This window comes from Oncorhynchus mykiss, chromosome 18 (genome assembly GCF_057628025.1).
Source record: "Oncorhynchus mykiss isolate SJ-2025 chromosome 18, ASM5762802v1, whole genome shotgun sequence".
NCBI lineage: Eukaryota > Metazoa > Chordata > Actinopteri > Salmoniformes > Salmonidae > Oncorhynchus > Oncorhynchus mykiss.
The window spans coordinates 72,928,615-72,955,077 of record NC_143039.1 but is presented as its reverse complement, the minus strand read 5'-3'; the positions used below and the strand labels follow the sequence as shown (position 1 = coordinate 72,955,077).

At 46.9% G+C, this 26,463-nt stretch overlaps 1 protein-coding gene across 3 annotated transcripts in view; it reads right to left on the bottom strand.

Moving 5' to 3' along the window:
- LOC110496699 (zinc finger protein 40) overlaps window positions 1-26,463 on the bottom strand; it is a 114,570-nt gene that overhangs the window by 75,387 nt on the left and 12,720 nt on the right. The window contains exon 1 of one of the 3 annotated variants that reach the window (XM_036953519.2): window positions 11,537-12,304. The exons of the other annotated variants lie outside the window; for them this stretch is intronic. Coding sequence (XP_036809414.2) covers window positions 11,537-11,579 — 43 coding nt within the window. The 5' untranslated portion in view covers window positions 11,580-12,304. Of the gene's footprint in view, window positions 1-11,536; window positions 12,305-26,463 lie in introns of those variants that run through there. 3 annotated transcript variants of the gene reach the window in all.

Below are 26,463 nucleotides of genomic sequence, written 5' to 3'. Positions count from 1 at the left end.
CTCCCAACCCCCCCCCCCCCTTCTCTATAGTTACAGTACCATCCCTCCCAACCCCCCCCCCCCCCCCCTTCTCTATAGTTACAGTACCATCACTCCCAACCCCCCCCCCCCCCCCCCTTCTCTACAGTTACAGGACCATCTCTCCCAACCCCCCCCCCTTCTCTATAGTTACAGTACCATCCCTCCCAACCCCCCCCCCCCCTTCTCTATAGTTACAGTACCATCCCTCCAAACCCCCCCCCCCTTCTCTATAGTTACAGTACCATCCCTCCCAACCCCCCCCCCCCCTTCTCTACAGTTACAGTACCATCTCTCCCAACCCCCCCCCCCCCTTCTCTACAGTTACAGGACCATCTCTCCCAACCCCCCCCCCTTCTCTATAGTTACAGTACCATCCCTCCCAACCCCCCCCCCCCCCTTCTCTATAGTTACAGTACCATCCCTCCCAACCCCCCCCCCCCCTTCTCTATAGTTACAGTACCATCCCTCCCAACCCCCCCCCCCCCTTCTCTATAGTTACAGTACCATCCCTCCCAACCCCCCCCCCCCCTTCTCTATAGTTACAGTACCATCCCTCCCAACCCCCCCCCCCCTTCTCTACAGTAACAGGACCATCTCTCCCCCCCCCCCTTCTCTACAGTTACAGGACCATCTCTCCCAACCCCCCCCCCCCCCTTCTCTATAGTTACAGGACCATCTCTCCCAACCCCCCCCCCCCCCCCCTTCTCTATAGTTACAGTACCATCCCTCCCAACCCCCAACCCTTCTCTATAGTTACAGTACCATCCCTCCCAACCCCCCCCCCCCCCCCCCCCTTCTCTACAGTTACAGGACCATCTCTCCCAACCCCCCCCCCCCCCCCCTTCTCTACAGTTACAGGACCATCTCTCCCAAAACCCCCCCCCCCCCCTTCTCTACAGTTACAGGACCATCTCTCCCAACCCCCCCCCCCCCTTCTCTATAGTTACAGTACCATCCCTCCCACCCCCCCCTTCTCTACAGTTACAGTACCATCCCTCCCAACCCCCCCCCCCTTCTCTATAGTTACAGTACCATCCCTCCCACCCCCCCCCTTCTCTACAGTTACAGTACCATCCCTCCCAACCCCCCCCCCCCCCTTCTCTATAGTTACAGTACCATCCCTCCCACCCCCCCCCTTCTCTACAGTTACAGTACCATCCCTCCCAACCCCCCCCCCCCTTCTCTATAGTTACAGTACCATCCCTCCCAACCCCCCCCCCCCCTTCTCTATAGTTACAGTACCATCCCTCCGAACCCCCCCTTCTCTACAGTTACAGGACCATCTCTCCCAACCCCCCCTTCTCTACAGTTACAGTACCATCCCTCCCAACCCCCCCCCCCCTTCTCTATAGTTACAGTACCATCCCTCCCAACCCCCCCTTCTCTACAGTTACAGGACCATCCCTCCCAACCCCCCCCCCCCCCTTCTCTATAGTTACAGTACCATCCCTCCCAACCCCCCCTTCTCTACAGTTACAGTACCATCCCTCCCAACCCCCCCCCCCTTCTCTATAGTTACAGTACCATCCCTCCCAACCCCCCCTTCTCTACAGTTACAGGACCATCTCTCCCAACCCCCCCCCTTCTCTACAGTTACAGTACCATCCCTCCCAACCCCCCCTTCTCTACAGTTACAGGACCATCTCTCCCAACCCCCCCCCCCCCTTCTCTACAGTTACAGGACCATCTCTCCCAACCCCCCCCCTTCTCTACAGTTACAGGACCATCTCTCCCAACCCCCCCCCTTCTCTACAGTTACAGGACCATCTCTCCCAACCCCCCCTTCTCTACAGTTACAGGACCATCTCTCCCAACCCCCCCTTCTCTACAGTTACAGGACCATCTCTCCCAACCCCCCCTTCTCTACAGTTACAGGACCATCTCTCCCAACCCCCCCCCCCCTTCTCTACAGTTACAGGACCATCTCTCCCAACCCCCCCTTCTCTACAGTTACAGGACCATCTCTCCCAACCCCCCCTTCTCTACAGTTACAGGACCATCTCTCCCAACCCCCCCTTCTCTACAGTTACAGGACCATCTCTCCCAACCCCCCCTTCTCTACAGTTACAGGACCATCTCTCCCAACCCCCCCCCCCCTTCTCTACAGATACAGTACCATCCCTCCCAACCCCCCCTTCTCTACAGTTACAGGACCATCTCTCCCAACCCCCCCTTCTCTACAGTTACAGTACCATCCCTCCCAACCCCCCCCCCCTTCTCTACAGTTACAGTACCATCCCTCCCAACCCCCCCTTCTCTACAGTTACAGGACCATCTCTCCCAACCCCCCCCCTTCTCTACAGTTACAGTACCATCCCTCCCAACCCCCCCTTCTCTACAGTTACAGGACCATCTCTCCCAACCCCCCCCCCCCCTTCTCTACAGTTACAGGACCATCTCTCCCAACCCCCCCTTCTCTAACGTTACAGGACCATCTCTCCCAACCCCCCCCTTCTCTACAGTTACAGGACCATCTCTCCCAACCCCCCCCCCCTTCTCTACAGTTACAGGACCATCTCTCCCAACCCCCCCCCCCTTCTCTACAGTTACAGGACCATCTCTCCCAACCCCCCCTTCTCTACAGTTACAGGACCATCTCTCCCAACCCCCCCTTCTCTACAGTTACAGGACCATCTCTCCCAACCCCCCCCCCCCCCTTCTCTACAGTTACAGGACCATCTCTCCCAACCCCCCCCCCCCCTTCTCTACAGTTACAGGACCATCTCTCCCAACCCCCCCTTCTCTACAGTTACAGTACCATCTCTCCCAACCCCCCCTTCTCTACAGTTACAGTACCATCTCTCCCAACCCCCCCTTCTCTACAGTTACAGGACCATCTCTCCCAACCCCCCCTTCTCTACAGTTACAGGACCATCTCTCCCAACCCCCCCTTCTCTACAGTTACAGGACCATCTCTCCCAATCCCCCCCCTTCTCTACAGTTACAGGACCATCTCTCCCAACCCCCCCTTCTCTACAGTTACAGGACCATCTCTCCCAACCCCCCCTTCTCTAAAGTTACAGTACCATCTCTCCCAACCCCCCCTTCTCTACAGTTACAGGACCATCTCTCCCAACCCCCCCTTCTCTACAGTTACAGGACCATCTCTCCCAACCCCCCCTTCTCTACAGTTACAGGACCATCTCTCCCAACCCCCCCCCCCCCCTTCTCTACAGTTACAGGACCATCTCTCCCAACCCCCCCCCCCCCTTCTCTACAGTTACAGTACCATCCCTCCCAACCCCCCCTTCTCTATAGTTACAGTACCATCCCTCCCAACCCCCCCCCTTCTCTATAGTTACAGTACCATCCCTCCCAACCCCCCCCCCCCCCCCTTCTCTATAGTTACAGGACCATCTCTCCCAACCCCCCCCCCCCCCTTCTCTACAGTTACAGGACCATCTCTCCCAACCCCCCCCCCCCCTTCTCTATAGTTACAGTACCATCCCTCCCAACCCCCAACCCTTCTCTATAGTTACAGTACCATCCCTCCCAACCCCCCCCCCCCCCCCCCCCTTCTCTACAGTTACAGGACCATCTCTCCCAACCCCCCGCCCCCCCCCCCCCCTTCTCTACAGTTACAGGACCATCTCTCCCAACCCCCCCCCCCCCCTTCTCTACAGTTACAGGACCATCTCTCCCAACCCCCCCCCCCCCTTCTCTATAGTTACAGTACCATCCCTCCCACCCCCCCCTTCTCTACAGTTACAGTACCATCCCTCCCAACCCCCCCCCCCCTTCTCTATAGTTACAGTACCATCCCTCCCACCCCCCCCTTCTCTACAGTTACAGTACCATCCCTCCCAACCCCCCCCCCCCTTCTCTATAGTTACAGTACCATCCCTCCCACCCCCCCCCTTCTCTACAGTTACAGTACCATCCCTCCCAACCCCCCCCCCCCTTCTCTATAGTTACAGTACCATCCCTCCCAACCCCCCCCCCCCCCTTCTCTATAGTTACAGTACCATCCCTCCGAACCCCCCCTTCTCTACAGTTACAGGACCATCTCTCCCAACCCCCCCTTCTCTACAGTTACAGTACCATCCCTCCCAACCCCCCCCCCTTCTCTATAGTTACAGTACCATCCCTCCCAACCCCCCCTTCTCTACAGTTACAGGACCATCCCTCCCAACCCCCCCCCCCCCCTTCTCTATAGTTACAGTACCATCCCTCCCAACCCCCCCTTCTCTACAGTTACAGTACCATCCCTCCCAACCCCCCCCCCCCCCTTCTCTATAGTTACAGTACCATCCCTCCCAACCCCCCCTTCTCTACAGTTACAGGACCATCTCTCCCAACCCCCCCCCCTTCTCTACAGTTACAGTACCATCCCTCCCAACCCCCCCTTCTCTACAGTTACAGGACCATCTCTCCCAACCCCCCCCCCCCTTCTCTACAGTTACAGGACCATCTCTCCCAACCCCCCCCCTTCTCTACAGTTACAGGACCATCTCTCCCAACCCCCCCCCTTCTCTACAGTTACAGGACCATCTCTCCCAACCCCCCCTTCTCTACAGTTACAGGACCATCTCTCCCAACCCCCCCTTCTCTACAGTTACAGGACCATCTCTCCCAACCCCCCCTTCTCTACAGTTACAGGACCATCTCTCCCAACCCCCCCTTCTCTACAGTTACAGGACCATCTCTCCCAACCCCCCCCCCCTTCTCTACAGTTACAGGACCATCTCTCCCAACCCCCCCTTCTCTACAGTTACAGGACCATCTCTCCCAACCCCCCCTTCTCTACAGTTACAGGACCATCTCTCCCAACCCCCCCTTCTCTACAGTTACAGGACCATCTCTCCCAACCCCCCCCCCCCTTCTCTACAGTTACAGGACCATCTCTCCCAACCCCCCCTTCTCTACAGTTACAGGACCATCTCTCCCAACCCCCCCCCTTCTCTATAGTTACAGGACCATCTCTCCCAACCCCCCCCCTTCTCTACAGTTACAGGACCATCTCTCCCAACCCCCCCTTCTCTACAGTTACAGGACCATCTCTCCCAACCCCCCCCCTTCTCTACAGTTACAGGACCATCTCTCCCAACCCCCCCCCTTCTCTACAGTTACAGGACCATCTCTCCCAACCCCCCCTTCTCTACAGTTACAGGACCATCTCTCCCCCCCCCCCTTCTCTACAGTTACAGGACCATCTCTCCCAACCCCCCCTTCTCTACAGTTACAGGACCATCTCTCCCAACCCCCCCCCTTCTCTACAGTTACAGGACCATCTCTCCCAACCCCCCCCTTCTCTACAGTTACAGGACCATCTCTCCCAACCCCCCCTTCTCTACAGTTACAGGACCATCTCTCCCAACCCCCCCTTCTCTACAGTTACAGGACCATCTCTCCCCCCCCCCCCCCTTCTCTACAGTTACAGGACCATCTCTCCCAACCCCCCCTTCTCTACAGTTACAGGACCATCTCTCCCAACCCCCCCCCTTCTCTACAGTTACAGGACCATCTCTCCCAACCCCCCCTTCTCTACAGTTACAGGACCATCTCTCCCAACCCCCCCTTCTCTACAGTTACAGGACCATCTCTCCCAACCCCCCCTTCTCTACAGTTACAGTACCATCTCTCCCAACCCCCCCTTCTCTACAGTTACAGGACCATCTCTCCCAACCCCCCCTTCTCTACAGTTACAGGACCATCTCTCCCAACCCCCCCTTCTCTACAGTTACAGGACCATCTCTCCCAACCCCCCCTTCTCTACAGTTACAGGACCATCTCTCCCAACCCCCCCTTCTCTACAGTTACAGGACCATCTCTCCCAACCCCCCCTTCTCTACAGTTACAGGACCATCTCTCCCAACCCCCCCTTCTCTACAGTTACAGGACCATCTCTCCCAACCCCCCCTTCTCTATAGTTACAGGACCATCTCTCCCAACCCCCCCTTCTCTATAGTTACAGGACCATCTCCCCCCCCCCCCTTCTCTACAGTTACAGGACCATCCCTCCCCCCCCCCCCTTCTCTATAGTTACAGGACCATCTCTCCCCCCCCCCCCCCCTTCTCTATAGTTACAGGACCATCTCTCCCAACCCCCCCTTCTCTACAGTTACAGGACCATCCCTCCCCCCCCCCCCCTTCTCTATAGTTACAGGACCATCTCTCCCAACCCCCCCTTCTCTAGCTATAATCTCCCCACCGACCAGCACCGCTATTTTCTCTCCACTCACTCTGGCTTGCTGAATTCCCAGCATTCCCGCTCTCTCTCTACCTCTGCCATATCTCTCTCTCTCCCTCCCTCATTCTAGGAGGCTCCCGCAGTAGGACACAAGGAACGTCACCTGCACACTAAGACTCATCCTGCTCCGTTGCCTGGCAACCATTACATTAATGGTTTGCACAAGCAAAGCCCAGGCATTGCCAGCACACAGCACACACACGAAACCACCCTTTTAAGGGTTTCCGGCAAATGTCAGTTTTACTCTCTTACTCTACTTTTTTATTTTAACTCCAGAGAATTAGCTATCCCACATCAATCACATTGTAAACAGAGAATTAGCTATCCCACATCACATTGTAAACAGAGAATTAGTTATGCCACACCACATTGTAAACAGAGAATTAGCTATCCCACATCAATCACATTGTAAACAGAGAATTAGCTATCCCACATCAATCACATTGTAAACAGAGAATTAGCTATCCCACATCAATCACATTGTAAACAGAGAATTAGCTATCCGACATCAATCACATTGTAAACAGAGAATTAGCTATCCCACATCACATTGTAAACAGAGAATTAGCTATCCTACATCACATTGTGAACAGAGAATTAGCTATCCCACATCAATCACATTGTAAACAGAGAATTAGCTATCCCACATCAATCACATTGTAAACAGAGAATTAGCTATCCCACATCAATCACATTGTAAACAGAGAATTAGCTATCCCACATCAATCACATTGTAAACAGAGAATTAGCTATCCCACATCAATCACATTGTAAACAGAGAATTAGCTATCCCACATCACATTGTAAACAGAGAATTAGTTATGCCACATCACATTGTAAACAGAGAATTAGCTATCCCACATCAATCACATTGTAAACAGAGAATTAGCTATCCCACATCAATCACATTGTAAACAGAGAATTAGCTATCCCACATCACATTGTAAACAGAGAATTAGCTATCCCACATCACATTGTAAACAGAGAATTAGTTATGCCACATCACATTGTAAACAGAGAATTAGCTATCCCACATCAATCACATTGTAAACAGATAATTAGCTATCCCACATCAATAACATTGTAAACAGAGAATTAGCTATCCCACATCACATTGTAAACAGAGAATTAGCTATCACACATCAATCACATTGTAAACAGAGAATTAGCTATCCCACATCACATTGTAAACAGAGAATTAGTTATGCCACATCACATTAGCTATCCCACATCACATTCTAAAGAGAGAATTAGCTATCCCACATCACATTCTAAACAGAGAATTAGCTATCCCACATCACATTGTAAACAGAGAATTAGCTATCCCACATCACATTCTAAACAGAGAATTAGCTATCCCACATCACATTGTAAACAGAGAATTAGCTATCCCACATCACATTCTAAACAGAGAATTAGCTATCCCACATCACATTGTAAACAGAGAATTAGCTATCCCACATCACATTCTAAACAGAGAATTAGCTATCCCACATCACATTGTAAACAGAGCCCGGGAGAAAACAGATCGCAGTGCATTCACGTCACACAGAGGCAGTGTTTCTCTGTGAATTACACATTCTCTGAAGTCAATCAGATACACAGATCTCTCTCTCCTCCCTCGCTGTGTCATGATTCCTCAACAAGTCTCAAAACAACATGCACCATTTCATGACCGCAGTGGACCCCTCCCTCCGTTCCAGGATTCTGGCGAGGACAAATGAAAGGCGGCTGGGAGTCTCCCACTCTGATTTTCCCCTCCTCAGTCCCGGTCGGTTGTACGCCAACGTGTCCCTTTCTAAGCCAAAATCAACGTTGCTCTACCAAGGTTCCAGGAAGTGATGTTGGAGCGCAGGGCTGCTGAACTCACCTGTGGAGAGTGTGTACATGTACGTGTGTGTGTGTGTGTACATGTACATGTGTGTGTGTTCCAATTGCAAGTCTAATTTGGAGCTCTTCACTCTAAAAATGGTCAACAATTTCAGGCTCAATGATTCAGTCCAGCGGCTTGATAAATGATGGAAACAGTCTCCATTACACTAGCCCATACAGACACAGAGGAAACACAAAGTACATAACACAGTCAGGTTGTCAGACCTACTGGCATCAGGGGGCAGCCTAGTGATGTCAGACCTACTGGCATCAGGGGGCAGCCTAGTGATGGCAGACCTACTGGCATCAGGGGGCAGCCTAGTGATGTCAGACCTACTGGCATCAGGAGGCAGCCTAGTGATGTCAGACCTACTGGCATCAGGGGGCAGCCTAGTGATGTCAGACCTACTGGCATCAGGGGGCAGCCTAGTGATGTCAGATCTACTGGCATCAGGGGGCAGCCTAGTGATGTCAGACCTACTGGCATCAGGAGGCAGCCTAGTGATGTCAGACCTACTGGAATCAGGGGGCAGCCTAGTGATACATACAGACACAGCCTAGTGATGTCAGGCCTACTGGCATCAGGGGGCAGCCTAGTGATGTCAGACCTACTGGCATCAGGAGGCAGCCTAGTGATGTCAGACCTACTGGAATCAGGGGGCAGCCTAGTGATACATACAGACACAGCCTAGTGATGTCAGACCTACTGGAATCAGGGGGTAGCCTAGTGATGTCAGACCGACTGGCATCAGGAGGCAGCCTAGTGATGTCAGACCGACTGGCATCAGGAGGCAGGCTAGTGATGTCAGGCCGACTGGCATCAGGAGGCAGCCTAGTGATGTCAGGCCGACTGGCATCAGGAGGCAGCCTAGTGATGTCAGACCTACTGGCATCAGGAGGCAGCCTAGTGATGTCAGACCTACTGGAATCAGGGGGCATCCTAGTGATGTCAGACCTACTGGAATCAGGGGGCAGCCTAGTGATACATACAGACACAGCCTAGTGATGTCAGGCCTACTGGCATCAGGGGGCAGCCTAGTGATGTCAGACCTACTGGAATCAGGGGGTAGCCTAGTGATGTCAGACCGACTGGCATCAGGAGGCAGCCTAGTGATGTCAGACCGACTGGCATCAGGAGGCAGCCTAGTGATGTCAGGCCGACTGTCATCAGGAGGCAGCCTAGTGATGGCAGACCTACTGGCATCAGGAGGCAGCCTAGTGATGTCAGACCTACTGGAATCAGGGGGCAGCCTAGTGATGTCAGACCTACTGGAATCAGGAAGCAGCCTAGTGTTCTAAATGTCAGAGTGGGTGGCTGAGTTCAGCTGAGAGACACATAGGGAGCTGTCTAATGAACACCAACTCAGCTTTGGCTCAGAACAGGATGCCTCCGTTCTGACAGGTAAATGCTGTTGGCCATCACTTAATGAAAACCATCTTTAGTTCCGTTATTAAAGGGTAAGGCATATTCTGAGAAGTACTGGAAAGATTTTCACTGGAGGCAGAGACACACAAACACAATGAACACGGACACGCACAGGGACTTTTCAGAGCAGGCAGGTAGGTGGTGTTAGCGTTGGCATTAGTCACCATGTGGTGTCTGATAAATCAGCAGTGGGTTTGAAAGACATTTAAAAAACTAAACCGTCTGAATAAAGCACATGGTCCTAGAGGAGGTAGCCTCAAACACACAGAGAGAGAAAGATGTTGAGACTGGTCCTACTACTACTACTTTTATTTATTATTATTCTCATTAATATTGTTGTTGTAGTTTAGAAGTAATCCCATTTCCACTATCACTATGAGTGATGCCTTTTTGCTGTTGTTCCCACCATGTTGTGTTATATGGATACTTTGACAATGTAAGTCATTTAACATGTCAATAAAGTCTACTGAATAAAGTCGACTGGGGAGGGGGTGGGTGGTGGGGAGATTTGTTGATTTAAAAAAATGCTTTTGACTCAATTTGGCATGAGGGTCTGCTATGCAAATTGATGGAAAGTGGGCATGGGGGAAAAACATACGACATTATAAAACCCATGTACACAAACAATGTGTGCGGTTAAAATTGGCAAAAAAACACAGGTCCTTTCCACAGGGCCGTGGGGTGAGACAGAGATGCAGCTTAAGCCCCACCCTCTTGAACATATATATGAATTGGCGAGGGCACCAGAACAGTCTGCAGCACCCGGCCTCACCCTACTAGAATCCTCACCCTACTAGAACCCTACTAGAAGTCAAATGTCTACTGTTTTCTGATGATCTGGTGCTTCTGTCACCAACCAAGGAGGGCCTACAGCAGCACCTAGATACGCTGCACAGAGTTTGTCAGACCTGGGCCCTGACAGACCTGGGCCCTGACAGACCTGGGCCCTGACAGACCTGGGCCCTGACAGACCTGGGCCCTGACAGACCTGGGCCCTGACAGACCTGGGCCCTGACACTAAGTCTCAGTCAGACAAAAATAACAGTGTTCCAAAAAAGGTCCAGTCACCAGGACCACAAATACAAATTCCATCTAGACATCGTTGCCCTAGAGCACACAAAAATCTATACATACCACGGCCTTAACATCAGCACCACAGGTAACTTCCACAAAGCTGTGAACGAGCTGAGAGACAAGGCAAGGGGCTTATATGCCATCAAAAGGAACATAAAATTTGACATACTAATTAGGATCTGGCTAAAAATACTTGAATCAGTTATAGAACCCATTGTCCTTCATGGTTGTGAGGTCTGGGGCTCGCTCACCAACCAAGAACTCACAAAATGGTACAAACACCAAATTGAGACTCTGCATGTAGAATTGTGCAAAACTATCCTTTGTGTTCAACATAAAACACCAAATAATGCATGCAGAGCAGAATTAGGCCGATACCCGCTAATTATCAACATCCAGAAAAGAGCCGTTAAATTCTACAACCACCTAAAAGGAAGTGATTCCCAAAACTTCCATAACAAAGCCATCACCTACAGAGAGATGAACCTGGAGAAGAGTCCCCTAAGTAAACTGGTCCTGGGGCTCTGTTCACAAACACAAACAGACCTCATAGAGCCCCAAGACACCAACACAATTAGAACCAAACAAAATCATGAGAAAACAAAAAGATAATTACTTGACACATTGGAAAGAATTAACAAAAAAAACAGAGAAAATGAGAGAGGAGGAGACATGCTGCAGATGAGATAGCAGCAGACAGCCAGCCACCCCCCCCCCCCCCCTCACTTCTCTTCGGTTACAGCGAGCGAGAGAGCAGAAAAACAGAGAGAAAGAACAACACAAGTGTTCCAATCCCGCAGCTTCAAAAATGAACTTGTACGAACTATGAAGTCAACTCAACTGCAGCTCGAGGGCCTTAGAGTCGACTAGTGGGTTGGGTTCCCATCCAAGTAGCTATCAACGAGTTCAAGCTTATTTAACAAAAAAATCCACATCCAGAAAGATCTAATTACCTGAATGGACAGCTGCCATCGGAGATTGTTGGAAATTGGCCATCGGGTAAGTTATTCCTCAAGAACAGATGTTCACAGGTGCTAGGGAGGTCCTCTCCTCTGGGCTACTGTAGGTGATTTGTCAGTGAACTTCCACCTCTTAACAGGAAAACAACCCCATAGTGAAATAAAAAAAAAAAGCTGCTCTTGGAGAGTGGTGAGGCACCCCCTCCCTGGTGGTTTGAATCTGAACCAAATCGGGGAAAAGGGGTACTCTAGGAGTAAGGTAGAGACACCCCCGTTGGTTTGACTTCAAACCCGAACCAAAAGGAAAAGTGAGCTCAAGGCATTCTAATGTTGTTACGAGTTACTTCTAAGCTACTCATTGGGAAATCATAGGCCTACTTTTCCTGTGTTGAATATAAATCCTATCACATTGGCTACAGTCTCTGCGGAAAGGGAAAATCCAGGAAGCAGTAAAACACACTGCCGTCAGTAGAAGAGACGGGCTAGAACGTAACCCACATTACGGGATGACAAAGTACGCAATTTCAATTTCGTTCACACAAAATACAGCCATAAAAATTCCCCCCCCCCCACTTAGTTGTCCCCTCCCTGTATTCCCGCCCTCTCTCTATTCTCTCTCAAAGTGAAAGGCTTCTCCCGTTCTCAGAGGTTGCCACTAAGTTAAACAGATGTCCCTGAACCCGTCCCAGCCTGTCTGTTGTAGTTACTGTTGCTAAAACCACGGGTTCCTCCTGCCTCCAGGGGAGAATTTCCCTTTGTGTGAATATGTGCTGGTTTCACGCTCTCATTTGAAGGAGGTACTGTACAGAGGGACTGGTTTGGCTGCCTAAGCATGACACAACATGTATAGGAGTCACACTGTTAACTCTTTCCCTGCACCACATACTGAAGCATACTAAAAGCTCAATGTAGTCTACAGTAGACAGACAGTTGTTATCCCCATGGGCTGAATTCGGCCTAGTCTACACAACATACCATTTTATTGTATATTTAACATGTATTTATCTAGGAAGTCTCATTGAAGTCAGGAGACCTATTTATTTATATTTTACAAGGGAGACCCCTGGCCAGTAATATAGGGCATGCTTGTTGGGCTATTACTTAGGCTAATTATGAATCTGGTGTCAAGCACACAGGGTCCAATCCAGCCTTGGGTAAAGTGCTTACTAAGCTGATCTAGTTGCTAATTGGGTGGGCGTCTCTTGGAGGATGATTTAAGTGTGTTGGGAGATGGGAACTCCCAGTGGCTACTAAGACCCTAACCCCAGCCTCCAATCGGCCCTGGGTAAAGTGCTTACTGAGGATGATCTAAGTATGGTACTGGGAGATCTAAATGTACTCCTCAGACCCTGAGCCTGTGGTGACCCTGAGCCTGTGGTGATCCTGAGCCTGTGGTGACCCTGAGCCTGTGGTGACCCTGAGCCGGGCTGGGGGTTCACTGAGGGTCAGGGCAGGACAGGTCAGGGCAAGAAAGTTACACCAGGCCTTCAGTAAGTGTTCACACCTCTTTACTTTTTTCACATTTTGTGTTACAGCCTGAATTTAAAATGGATTCAATTTAGATTTTGTGTCACATAATATCCCAGAATGTCAAAGTGCAATTTCGTTTGTAGAAAATTATAGAAATTCATAAAAAAAGTAAAGCTGAAATTTCTTATTCAACCCCTTTGTTATGGCAAGCCTAAATAAGTTCAAGAGTACAAATGTGTTTAACAAATCGCATTATAAGTTGCATGGACAATAATAGTGGTTAACATGATTTTTTAATAACTAGCCCATCTCTGTACCCCACACATACAATTGCCTGTAAGCCCACTCAATCAAGTAGTGCATTTCAAACACAGATTCAACCACAAAGACCAGGGAGGTTTTCCAATGCCTCACAAAGAAGGGCACTGATTGGTAGATGTGTAAAAAAAAATATTTTTAAAAAGCAGACGCTGAAAATCCCTTTGAGCGGTGAAGTTATTAATTACATTTTGGATGATGTATCAATACACCCAGTCACTACAAAAATACAGGAGTCCTTCCTAACTCAGTTGCAGGAGAGGAAGGAATCCACTCAGGGATTTCACCATGAGGACAATGGGGAGAAAACTGAGGATGGATCAACAACATTGCAGTTAGTCCACAATACACAATACTATTTTCAAGCATGGTGGTGACTGCATCATGTTATGGGTATGCTTTTCATCGGCAAGGACTGGCGAGCTTTTTAGGATAAAAGAAAAGGAATACAGCTAAAAGCACAGGCAAAATCCTAGATGAAAACCTGGTTCAGTCTGCTTTCCAACAGATACTGGTAGAAAAATGTACCTTTCAGCAGGACAATAACCTAAAACACAAGGACAAATCTACACTGGAGTTACTTACCAAAATTACAATGAATGTTCCTGAGTGGCCTAGTTACAGTTTTGATTTAAAAATCGTCTTGAAAATCCACGGCAAGACTTGAAAATGGCTGTCTAGCAATGATCAACAATGAAGTTGACAGAGCTTGAAGACTTTTAAAAAGAATAATTGGCAAATATTGTACAATCCAGGTGTGCAAAGCTCATACCCAAAAATACTCACAGCTGTAATCACCACTAAAAAGTGCTTCTACGAAGTATTGATTCAGGGGTGTGAATACTTATGCAGACTAGATTTTTCTGTATTTCATTTAATATATTTGCAGAAAATTCAACAAACAATGTTCTCACTTTGTCATTATGGGGTATTGTGTGTAGATGATTTAATCCATTTTGAATTCAGGCTGTAACACAACAAAATGTGGAATAAGTCAAGAGGTGTGAATACTTCCCGAAAGCACTGTATCATGCCATCTCTAGGTTACCGTGTGAGTTAGATCAGGGAGGAGTGGCAACCTTTACTCTGACAATATCTAATCAGTCACCACTGGCCTTGACATTAACCTAGGCCTGTTAACTTGTTATGGCTGGGGGCAGTTTTGAGTAGCTTGGATGAATAAGGTGCCCAGAGTAAACTGTATGCTACTCAGGCCCAGTTGCGAATAAATGCATAGTATTAGTAGATTTGGATAGAAAACACTCTGAAGTTGACAAAACTCATACGGCGGGCAAAAACCTGAGAGAAAATCCAACCCGGAAGTGGGAAATCTGAGGTTTGTAGTTTTTCAACTCATTCCCTATTGAATACACAGTGTCTATGAGGTCATATTGCACTTCCTAAGACTTCCACTAGATGTCAACAGTTTTTAGAACCTTGTTTGATGCTTCTACTGTGAAGTGGGGGGGAATGAGAGGGGAATGAGTCAGAGGTCTGCCAGAGAGGCATGAGCGTTCATGTGATAGTTAGCTTGCGTTCCATTGCAATTCTACAGACAAAGGAATTCTGCTGTTGAAACATTGAAGATTTATGTGAAAAACATCCTAAAGATTGATTCTATACATCCTTTGACATGTTTCTACGGACTGTAATGGAACTTTTTGACTTTTCGTCTGCACCTAGTGATCGCGCGTCATGGATTTGGATTACTGGGCTAAACGCGCGAACAAAAAAAAGGTGATTGGACATTATTGATGGACTTTATCGAACAAATCAAACATTTATTGTGGAACTGGGATTCCTGGGAGTGCTTTCTGATGAAGATCATCAAAGGTAAGTGAATATTTATAATGCTATTTCTGACTTCTGTTGACTACACAACATGGCGGATATCTGTTTGGATTGTTTTGGTCTCTGAGCGCTATACTCAGATTATTGCATGGTGTGCTTTTTCGGTAAAGCTTTTTTGAAATCTGCAGTTGCATTAATTAGAAGTGTATCTATAATTCCATGCATAATAGTTGTATCTTTTATCAATGTTTATTATGAGTATTTCTGTAAATTGATGTGGCTCTCTGCAAAATCACTGGATGTTTTGGAACTACTGAACATAACGCGCCAATGTATACTGAGATTTTTTTATATAAATATGAACTTTATCGAACAAAACATACATGTATTGTGTAACATGAAGTCCTATGAGTGTCATCTGATGAAGATCAAAGGTTAGTGATTAATTTCTCTATTTCTGCTTTTTGTGACTCCTCTCTTTGGCTGGAAAAATGGCTGTGTTTTTCTGTGACTAGGCACTCACCTAACATAATCGTTTGGTTTGCTTTTGTCGTAAAGCCTTTTTGAAATTGGACACTGTGGATTAACAAGAAGTGTATCTTTAAAATGGTGTAAAATACTTGTATGTTTGAGGAATTTTAATTATAGGATTTCTGTTGTTTTGAATTTGGTGCCCTGCACTTTCACTGGCTGTTGTCATATCAATCCCGTTAGCGGGATCTCAGCCCAAAGAGGTTTTTACGGTGACCGCATTACAGCCACACCGGCGGTCACAAGTCACAAGTCATGACCACAGTCAAATTCTACGTGATTGTTTAGTCAAGGTAACTAGGCTTCTCAAAGCTCTGATGCTGGTTGTCATAAGTTGCCTACCAAACTTGCTAACTGCCTGGTTCTCAGAACTCAATTGTCTCTCTAAATCACTCTGACATCAAAGCAAATGTAATTGAAAATCTAATCGAAGACTTAATGTGAGCCCATGAGCTCATGTTGGGCAACATTTCTATAGGCTATGCAATTGTGTGAGAAAACAGAGTGATGGCCTCTACTTAAAAAGAGGAGGATCCCATCAACTTTCTATAGGCTAGGCCGACTATATTTATTTCTCAACTTTCCTAATATTAAGCACATTGCTTCAATTTACAACATGAGTATAGCCTACCTGGCTGGCATGAAAATGAACCACGGGAAAAGCGTCCTCCATACTTGAATAGACGACATGTATTTTTTTCCGCTGCCCCCATTTCGAGACAGAATGGAATGGACTGTTACCGTGTACCTAAGTCAAAACCAATTTCACACATATTATTTAGTATACAGTGCCTTCGGGAAAGTATTCAGAACCCTTGACTTCTTCCACATTTTGTTACGTAACAGCCTTATTCTAAAATATATATATTTTTTTATCCTCAGCAATCTACATATCATTCCCCATAATGACAAAGCGAAAACAGGTTTTTAGAAAATGTTGCACATTTATTAAACATAAAAAACAGAACATTTACATAAGTATTCAGACCCTTTGCTCTGAGACTCGAAACTTAGATCAGGTGTATCCTGTTTCCATTGATCATCCTTGTGATGTTTCATTAGAGTCCATCTATGGAAAACTAAATTTACTGGACATGATTTGGAAAGGCACAAATGGTCCCACAGTTGACAGTGCATGTCAGAGCAAAAACCAAGCCATGAGGTCGAAGGAATTGTCCGTGGAGCTCCGAGACAGGATTGTGTCGAGGCACAGATCTGGGGAAGGGTACAAAAACATTTATGCAGCATTGAAGGTCCCCAAGAACACATAATTCTTAATTGGAAGAAGATTGGAACCACCAACACACTTCCTAGAAATGGCCGCCCCTACAAACTGAGCAATCGGGGGAGAAGGGCCTTGGTCAGGGAGGTGACCAAGAACACAATGGTAACTGAGAGCTCTAGAGTTCCTCTATGGAGATGGGAGAACCTTCCAGAAGGACAACCATCTCTGTAGCACTCCACCAATCAGGCATTTATGGTAGAGTGGCCAGACAGAAGCCACTCCTCAGTAAAAGGCACATGACAGCCTCCTTGAAGTTTGCCAAAAGTTACCTAAAGACTCTGGTCTGGTGAAACCAAGGTTGAACTCTTTGGCCTGAATGCCAAGCGTCACATCTGGAGGAAACCTGGCACCATCCATACAGTGAAGTACAGTGGTGTCAGCATCATGCTGTGGGGTGTTTTTTAGTAGCACGGACTGGGAGACTAGTCAGGATGGAGGGAAAGATGAACGGAGCAAAGTACAGAGAGATCCTTGATGAAAACCTGCTCCAGAGCGCTCAAGATCTCTGACTAGGGCGAAGGTTCACCTTCCAATAGGACAATGACCCAAAGCACACAGCCAAGGCAACGCAGGAGTGGCTTCGGGACAAGTCTCTGGATGTCCTTGAGTGGCACAGCCAGAGCCCGGACTTGAACCTGATAGAACATATCTGGAGAGACCTGAAAATAGCAGTGCATCAACGCTCCCCATCCAACCTGACAGAGATTCAGAAGATCTGCAGTTAAATAAAGTAGTTAAATAAAGGTCAAATAAAAAATACCCAAGATGACTCTAGGCTGTAATCGCTGCCAAAGGTGTATCAACTAAGTACCGAGTAAAGGGTATGAATTCTTATGAGAAATGTGACTTTTTCTGGTTTTTAAATTTTATTAAATTAGCTAAAATGTAAAAAAAAAATATATATGTTTTTGCTATTTTCATTGTGGTATATTGTGTGTAGATTGATGGGGGGGGGGGGAAATAATGTAATCCATTTTAGAATAAGGCTGTTACGTAACAAAATGTGGAAACAGTCAAGGGGTCTGAATACTTTCCGACGGCCCTGCATGTAAAGACAAGATTAAATCAACAATAGTCTGATGGGGGACAATATTAGCCTATCACTTGAGAACGATATATTATCACTTGTGAATGATGTCCAGCTAGTGTGCAGTAAGGCAAGTTTTGGTGAGAGCATTTTTACCATAAAAATGCACCTTAATATTAAAGCATTAAATGCATAATCACATTTGCTGTCACTTTTGAAAATTGTGTTGTCCCACTAATTGATTGCATTTTGGAACATTCACGTTTATTGCATATTGCCGTGTGAGCATTGCTGCAATTATAATGTGAAAAAAATAGCCTAATAGTCTATCGAGATTTTAAGCTAAACATTCTGATCTGTTGCATCAGCCTCAGCCAAAAAGGTTTTTTGATGTGAGTGGTTGTACTAATTTGGAAATGTTTCGCATTATCGCCACACAAGGGGGATGTCACCGGGAAATTCGAGGCATTATCAAGTGCTTGTCATATGGTGAATGAGAGACTGATGATGTGTGTGCAGCCTGAGCAAAAAAAACAAAGAAGCCCTCATGCAACTTTTTGAAATCATCATCATTAGAATCACATCATGCATAGAGAATGTATTAAAAATCAAAACATATAGCCCAACGTTTGTATCACAAATAACTCCAAATGAAGCATATAAGAGGACCCGTTTCTTTCTTAAACGCTCACCACAGAATAGCCGCATGTGCGCACTCCTTCAGAAATCGTTTGGGAGAAAATATATTTTCTATTTTATTCAGCTACGTTCAATTGTATTCCTCATACTATAAAATAATGCCATGGAATTCTAAAACAAATCTCGTCTGCCAAATGAATTAGAGTAGCCCACAGCCATATGGCATAGCCAAATGAGGACCTAACATAAACGACAACTCAGAGTAAACTATTCTGTTCTTCTGAAATACACTATTTTCTTAATATCATGTTTTTTTAAACCTGTCTAAAATAAATAATGGTTTTATTGTGATGGTGCAGACTATATTAAATTGATTTATTACACTTGTAGATGTTCCAAAAGGTCTGCATCAGTGGCTTGTAGGCTGTGTGTGGACGCCAGGAGATACTAAATGAGTTGATGTTCATTAAACGGTCAATTACCATGAGACCAGCAGTTATATACTTGACAATCACCGTCTGACAAAATGCTATGCCTGCCACAGCCCTACTCTGACCCACAACAACACCTAAACAGTAACCACTCGGTGAATGAAGTCAGTGATAGCAGATCTATGGGTTGATTATTAAAACAGGGCCTGGGTCTGTAGGGGAAAAGAGTGCTTTTGGGATACAGGTAGAGTGATGTTGGTATTGTCAGAAACCACCGTATAGGTGAAATATTCACCTGGGTAGTAGAGCTGCTATGCACTATATTGACCTTACCAGAATGCATTCACATCCAGTTAATGCAACATATAGCAGCGGTATCTAAACAAGGCAGATCAGTTTGGGAATTTGCATAATGAGGGAGATTCAATGTATTGTTCCTTTAAAAAGGGTAGCCTAAACATTTTCCCCATTTTTTTAAATGTGTGGGGCCGCTACATATAAATTGTTCCCCATTTTGCAGACAGTGTTTTCCTAGCTAAAGCAAGGGAGCAGACATCCTGAGCCTTCGTGAGAAGACACCTTTTATAAAAAGACAGGCACCCTTGGTGCTATAATAAAAACTTCAGCGGCCAACAAGCCTGGGCATTTTTTAGGGGCACAATAAAAGAGGGATATTGGGGTAGCTAGGGGTGAGCTATGGTGCTTCCGCAAGTTATTCACCCGATACAGACCAAACAGCATACATACATATATATATATATATACATATATACATATATACATATACATATACATATATATATATATATATATATATATATATATATATATACATATATATACATTTATATATATATATACACACACACACACACATACATACATATATATAATCTAAATATCATAAAGTTCGTAAAAGCACTGAAATACATCATACGAGAGAATAAATCATTCAAGGTCTTAGACGCTTGTTCTTGAGCATAATTACATTTTCAGAAAATATTTAGATTGTTTAATTACAATGGCTCAAAAGAAGCTATCCCTTTAGGCTGTTAAAGCTGCGATATGTCATTGTTTTGGTGGGGGACCCAAACAAAGTCGCAGATATGCGACTTAGAGATCTGTCATTCTCATTGAACGCAAGTCTAAGAAGCGGTAGAGCTATTCTATGTGCTCTATTTCTGTGCTTCCCGCTCTAAAGATTCGTTATTGTGTCTTTTACTTTGGGTTTTGTACACCAGATTCAAACAGCTGAAAAAAACTATATTTTTTGGTTGTTGAAAATGTATTTCCCAGCAGTTTAGATGGTACAATGATTCTCTACACAATGACTGCTTACTTTGGCACAAACTGAAATTAGGCAAACTATTCAAAACATTTGCAAACAGGAAATGGCGGAGCGATTTCTGCATATTGCACCTTTAAGGTCCTCAATGGTGACTGAATGTGTGACGGCCATTAAATGTGACTGTCAGTCAGTGATGGAAGAATGAGCGGCAGGCTAGCGAAAACTACTGTTATGACACGGGCTCCCGCCCAACCAGAGCTGCTTGGAAACCAACTGTTGGAGTTCCGGACTTAAAACCCGCAAACTGCGTCACGGCATTCCTGTCATGTTGACAGACACAAACAGAGAGAGAGAGCGAGAGAGAGAGAGAGAGAGCGAGAGAGAGAGAAAAGACACACACCAGAGTGTCACCCTGTTTTAACTTCACCTGCCAGTGCCAATCCAGATGGGTTTGAGTCAATATAACAATTCATCTTTTGTATCTCTTAACAGGACTTAATGTGACCTTATTCGAAGACACGAACACACACACACACACACACACACACACGAACACACACACACACACACACACACACACACACACGAACACACACACACACACACACACACACACACGAACACACACACACACACACGAACACACACACACACACACACACACACACACACACACACACACACGAACACACACACACACACACACACACACACACACACACACACACACACACTAGGGTGGTTCCCTTATTGACATGATTGTCCGTAACCATGGTGCGAGTATTCATTACAGAGCTTCAAGCCAAAAAGAATAAGGAAGGAACCTTCGAAGGCCCCGGCTCAATTTTTGGGGGGTTATTTTCAAAATGTAATTATTTTTGCCAAAGCAACAGTTTTTTCCTGGAATTTGTTATTTTACATATATTTATTTAACACACTGCATTAAATCAAATCAAATTGATTTACACCAGATAAAACAGGTGAAATACAACCTTACAGTGAAATGCTTACTTACAAGCCATTAACCAACAGTGCAGTTCAAGAAATAGAAAATATTTACTAAATAAACTAAATTAAAATAACAATAAGGAGGCCATATACAGGGGGTACCGGTACCGGGTCAATGTGGAGGTTATATACAGGGGGTGCCGGTACCGAGTCAATGTGGAGGTTATATACAGGGGGTACCGGTACCGGGTCAATGTGGAGGTTATATACAGGGGGTACCGGTACCGGGTCAATGTGGAGGTTATATACAGGGGGTACCGGTACCGGGTCAATGTGGAGGTTATATACAGGGGGTACCGGTACCGGGTCAATGTGGAGGTTATATACAGGGGGTACCGGTACCGAGTCAATGTGGAGGTTATATACAGGGGGTACCGGTACCGGGTCAATGTGGAGGTTATATACAGGGGGTACCGGTACCGGGTCAATGTGGAGGTTATATACAGGGGGTGCCGGTACCGAGTCAATGTGGAGGTTATATACAGGGGGTACCGGTACCGGGTCAATGTGGAGGTTATATACAGGGGGTACCGGTACCGGGTCAATGTGGAGGTTATATACAGGGGGTACCGGTACCGGGTCAATGTGGAGGTTATATACAGGGGGTACCGGTACCGGGTCAATGTGGAGGTTATATACAGGGGGTACCGGTACCGGGTCAATGTGGAGGTTATATACAGGGGGTACCGGTACCGAGTCAATGTGGAGGTTATATACAGGGGGTACCGGTACCGGGTCAATGTGGAGGTTATATACAGGGGGTACCGGTACCGGGTCAATGTGGAGGTTATATACAGGGGGTACCGGTACCGAGTCAATGTGGAGGTTATATACAGGGGGTACCGGTACCGAGTCAATGTGGAGGTTATATACAGGGGGTACCGGTACCGGGTCAATGTGGAGGTTATATACAGGGGGTACCGGTACCGAGTCAATGTGGAGGTTATATACAGGGGGTACCGGTACCGGGTCAATGTGGAGGTTATATACAGGGGGTACCGGTACCGGGTCAATGTGGAGGTTATATACAGGGGGTACCGGTACCGGGTCAATGTGGAGGTTATATACAGGGGGTACCGGTACCGGGTCAATGTGGAGGTTATATACAGGGGGTACCGGTACCGGGTCAATGTGGAGGTTATATACAGGGGGTACCGGTACAGAGTCAATGTGGAGGCCATATACAGGGGGTACCGGTACAGAGTCAATGTGGAGGCCATATACAGGGGGTACCGGTACAGAGTCAATGTGGAGGCCATATACAGGGGGTACCGGTACCGAGTCAATGTGGAGGTTATATACAGGGGGTACCGGTACCGGGTCAATGTGGAGGCTATATACAGGGGGTACCGGTACCGGGTCAATGTGGAGGTTATATACAGGGGGTACCGGTACCGGGTCAATGTGGAGGTTATATACAGGGGGTACCGGTACCGAGTCAATGTGGTGGCTATATACAGGGGGTACCGGTACCGGGTCAATGTGGAGGTTATATACAGGGGGTACCGGTACCGGGTCAATGTGGAGGTTATATACAGGGGGTACCGGTACCGGGTCAATGTGGAGGTTATATACAGGGGGTACCGGTACCGAGTCAATGTGGTGGCTATATACAGGGGGTACCGGTACCGAGTCAATGTGGAGGTTATATACAGGGGGTACCGGTACCGAGTCAATGTGGAGGTTATATACAGGGGGTACCGGTACCGAGTCAATGTGGAGGTTATATACAGGGGGAACCGGTACCGAGTCAATGTGGAGGTTATATACAGGGGGTACCGGTACCGAGTCAATGTGGAGACTATATACAGGGGGTACCGGTACCGAGTCAATGTGGAGGTTATATACAGGGGGTACCGGTACCGAGTCAATGTGGAGGTTATATACAGGGGGTACCGGTACCGAGTCAATGTGGAGGTTATATACAGGGGGTACCGGTACCGAGTCAATGTGGAGACTATATACAGGGGGTACCGGTACCGAGTCAATGTGGAGGTTATATACAGGGGGTACCGGTACCGAGTCAATGTGGAGGTTATATACAGGGGGTACCGGTACCGGGTCAATGTGGAGGTTATATACAGGGGGTACCGGTACCGGGTCAATGTGGAGGTTATATACAGGGGGTACCGGTACCGAGTCAATGTGGTGGCTATATACAGGGGGTACCGGTACCGAGTCAATGTGGAGGTTATATACAGGGGGTACCGGTACCGAGTCAATGTGGAGGTTATATACAGGGGGTACCGGTACCGAGTCAATGTGGAGGTTATATACAGGGGGAACCGGTACCGAGTCAATGTGGAGGTTATATACAGGGGGTACCGGTACCGAGTCAATGTGGAGACTATATACAGGGGGTACCGGTACCGAGTCAATGTGGAGGTTATATACAGGGGGTACCGGTACCGAGTCAATGTGGAGGTTATATACAGGGGGTACCGGTACCGAGTCAATGTGGAGGTTATATACAGGGGGTACCGGTACCGAGTCAATGTGGAGACTATATACAGGGGGTACCGGTACCGAGTCAATGTGGAGGTTATATACAGGGGGTACCGGTACCGAGTCAATGTGGAGGTTATATACAGGGGGTACCGGTACCGAGTCAATGTGGAGGTTATATACAGGGGGTACCGGTACCGAGTCAATGTGGAGGTTATATACAGGGGGTACCGGTACCGAGTCAATGTGGAGGTTATATACAGGGGGTACCGGTACCGAGTCAATGTGGAGGTTATATACAGGGGGTACCGGTACCGAGTCAATGTGGAGGTTATATACAGGGGGTACCGGTACCGAGTCAATGTGGAGGTTATATACAGGGGGTGCCGGTACCGGGTCAATGTGGAGACTATATACAGGGGGTACCGGTACCGAGTCAATGTGGAGGTTATATACAGGGGGTACCGGTACCGGGTCAATGTGGAGGTTATATACAGGGGGTACCGGTACCGGGTCAATGTGGAGGTTATATACAGGGGGTACCGGTACCGAGTCAATGTGGAGGTTATATACAGGGGGTACCGGTACCGAGTCAATGTGGAGGTTATATACAGGGGGTACCGGTACCGAGTCAATGTGGAGGTTATATACAGGGGGTACCGGTACCGAGTCAATGTGGAGGTTATATACAGGGGGTACCGGTACCGAGTCAATGTGGAGGTTATATACAGGGGGTGCCGGTACCGGGTCAATGTGGAGACTATATACAGGGGGTACCGGTACCGAGTCAATGTGGAGGTTATATACAGGGGGTACCGGTACCGGGTCAATGTGGAGGTTATATACAGGGGGTACCGGTACCGGGTCAATGTGGAGGTTATATACAGGGGGTACCGGTACCGGGTCAATGTGGAGGTTATATACAGGGGGTACCGGTACCGGGTCAATGTGGAGGGGTAATTTCTACATACATGTAGGTAGGGGTAAAGTGACTATACATAGATAACAAACAGAGAGTAGCAGTAGTGTACATGTAGGTAGGGGTAAAGTGACTATACATAGATAACAAACAGAGAGTAGCAGTAGTGTACATGTAGGTAGGGGTAAAGTGACTATACATAGATAAACAGAGAGTAGCAGTAGTGTACATGTAGGTAGGGGTAAAGTGACTATACATAGATAAACAGAGAGTAGCAGTAGTGTACATGTAGGTAGGGGTAAAGTGACTATACATAGATAAACAGAGAGTAGCAGTAGTGTACATGTAGGTAGGGGTAAAGTGACTATACATAGATAACAAACAGAGAGTAGCAGTAGTGTACATGTAGGTAGGGGTAAAGTGACTATACATAGATAACAAACAGAGAGTAGCAGTAGTGTACATGTAGGTAGGGGTAAAGTGACTATACATAGATAACAAACAGAGAGTAGCAGTAGTGTACATGTAGGTAGGGGTAAAGTGACTATACATAGATAACAAACAGAGAGTAGCAGTAGTGTACATGTAGGTAGGGGTAAAGTGACTATACATAGATAACAAACAGAGAGTAGCAGTAGTGTACATGTAGGTAGGGGTAAAGTGACTATACATAGATAACAAACAGAGAGTAGCAGCAGTGTACATGTAGGTAGGGGTAAAGTGACTATACATACAGTGCCTTGCGAAAGTATTCGGCCCCCTTGAACTTTGCGACCTTTTGCCACATTTCAGGCTTCAAACATAAAGATATAAAACTGTATTTTTTTGTGAAGAATCAACAACAAGTGGGACACAATCATGAAGTGGAACGACATTTATTGGATATTTCAAACTTTTTTAACAAATCAAAAACTGAAAAATTGGGCGTGCAAAATTATTCAGCCCCTTTACTTTCAGTGCAGCAAACTCTCTCCAGAAGTTCAGTGAGGATCTCTGAATGATCCAATGTTGACCTAAATGACTAATGATGATAAATACAATCCACCTGTGTGTAATCAAGTCTCCGTATAAATGCACCTGCACTGTGATAGTCTCAGAGGTCCGTTAAAAGCGCAGAGAGCATCATGAAGAACAAGGAACACACCAGGCAGGTCCGAGATATTGTTGTGAAGAAGTTTAAAGCCGGATTTGGATACAAAAAGATTTCCCAAGCTTTAAACATCCCAAGGAGCACTGTGCAAGCGATAATATTGAAATGGAAGGAGTATCAGACCACTGCAAATCTACCAAGACCTGGCAGTCCCTCTAAACTTTCAGCTCATACAAGGAGAATACTGATCAGAGATGCAGCCAAGAGGCCCATGATCACTCTGGATGAACTGCAGAGATCTACAGCTGAGGTGGGAGACTCTGTTCATAGGACAACAATCAGTCGTATATTGCACAAATCTGGCCTTTATGGAAGAGTGGCAAGAAGAAAGCCATTTCTTAAAGATATCCATAAAAAGTGTTGTTTAAAGTTTGCCACAAGCCACCTGGGAGACACACCAAACATGTGGAAGAAGGTGCTCTGGTCAGATGAAACCAAAATTGAACTTTTTGGCAACAATGCAAAACGTTATGTTTGGCTTAAAAGCAACACAGCTGAACACACCATCCCCACTGTCAAACATGGTGGTGGCAGCATCATGGTTTGGGCCTGCTTTTCTTCAGCAGGGACAGGGAAGATGGTTAAAATTGATGGGAAGATGGATGGAGCCAAATACAGG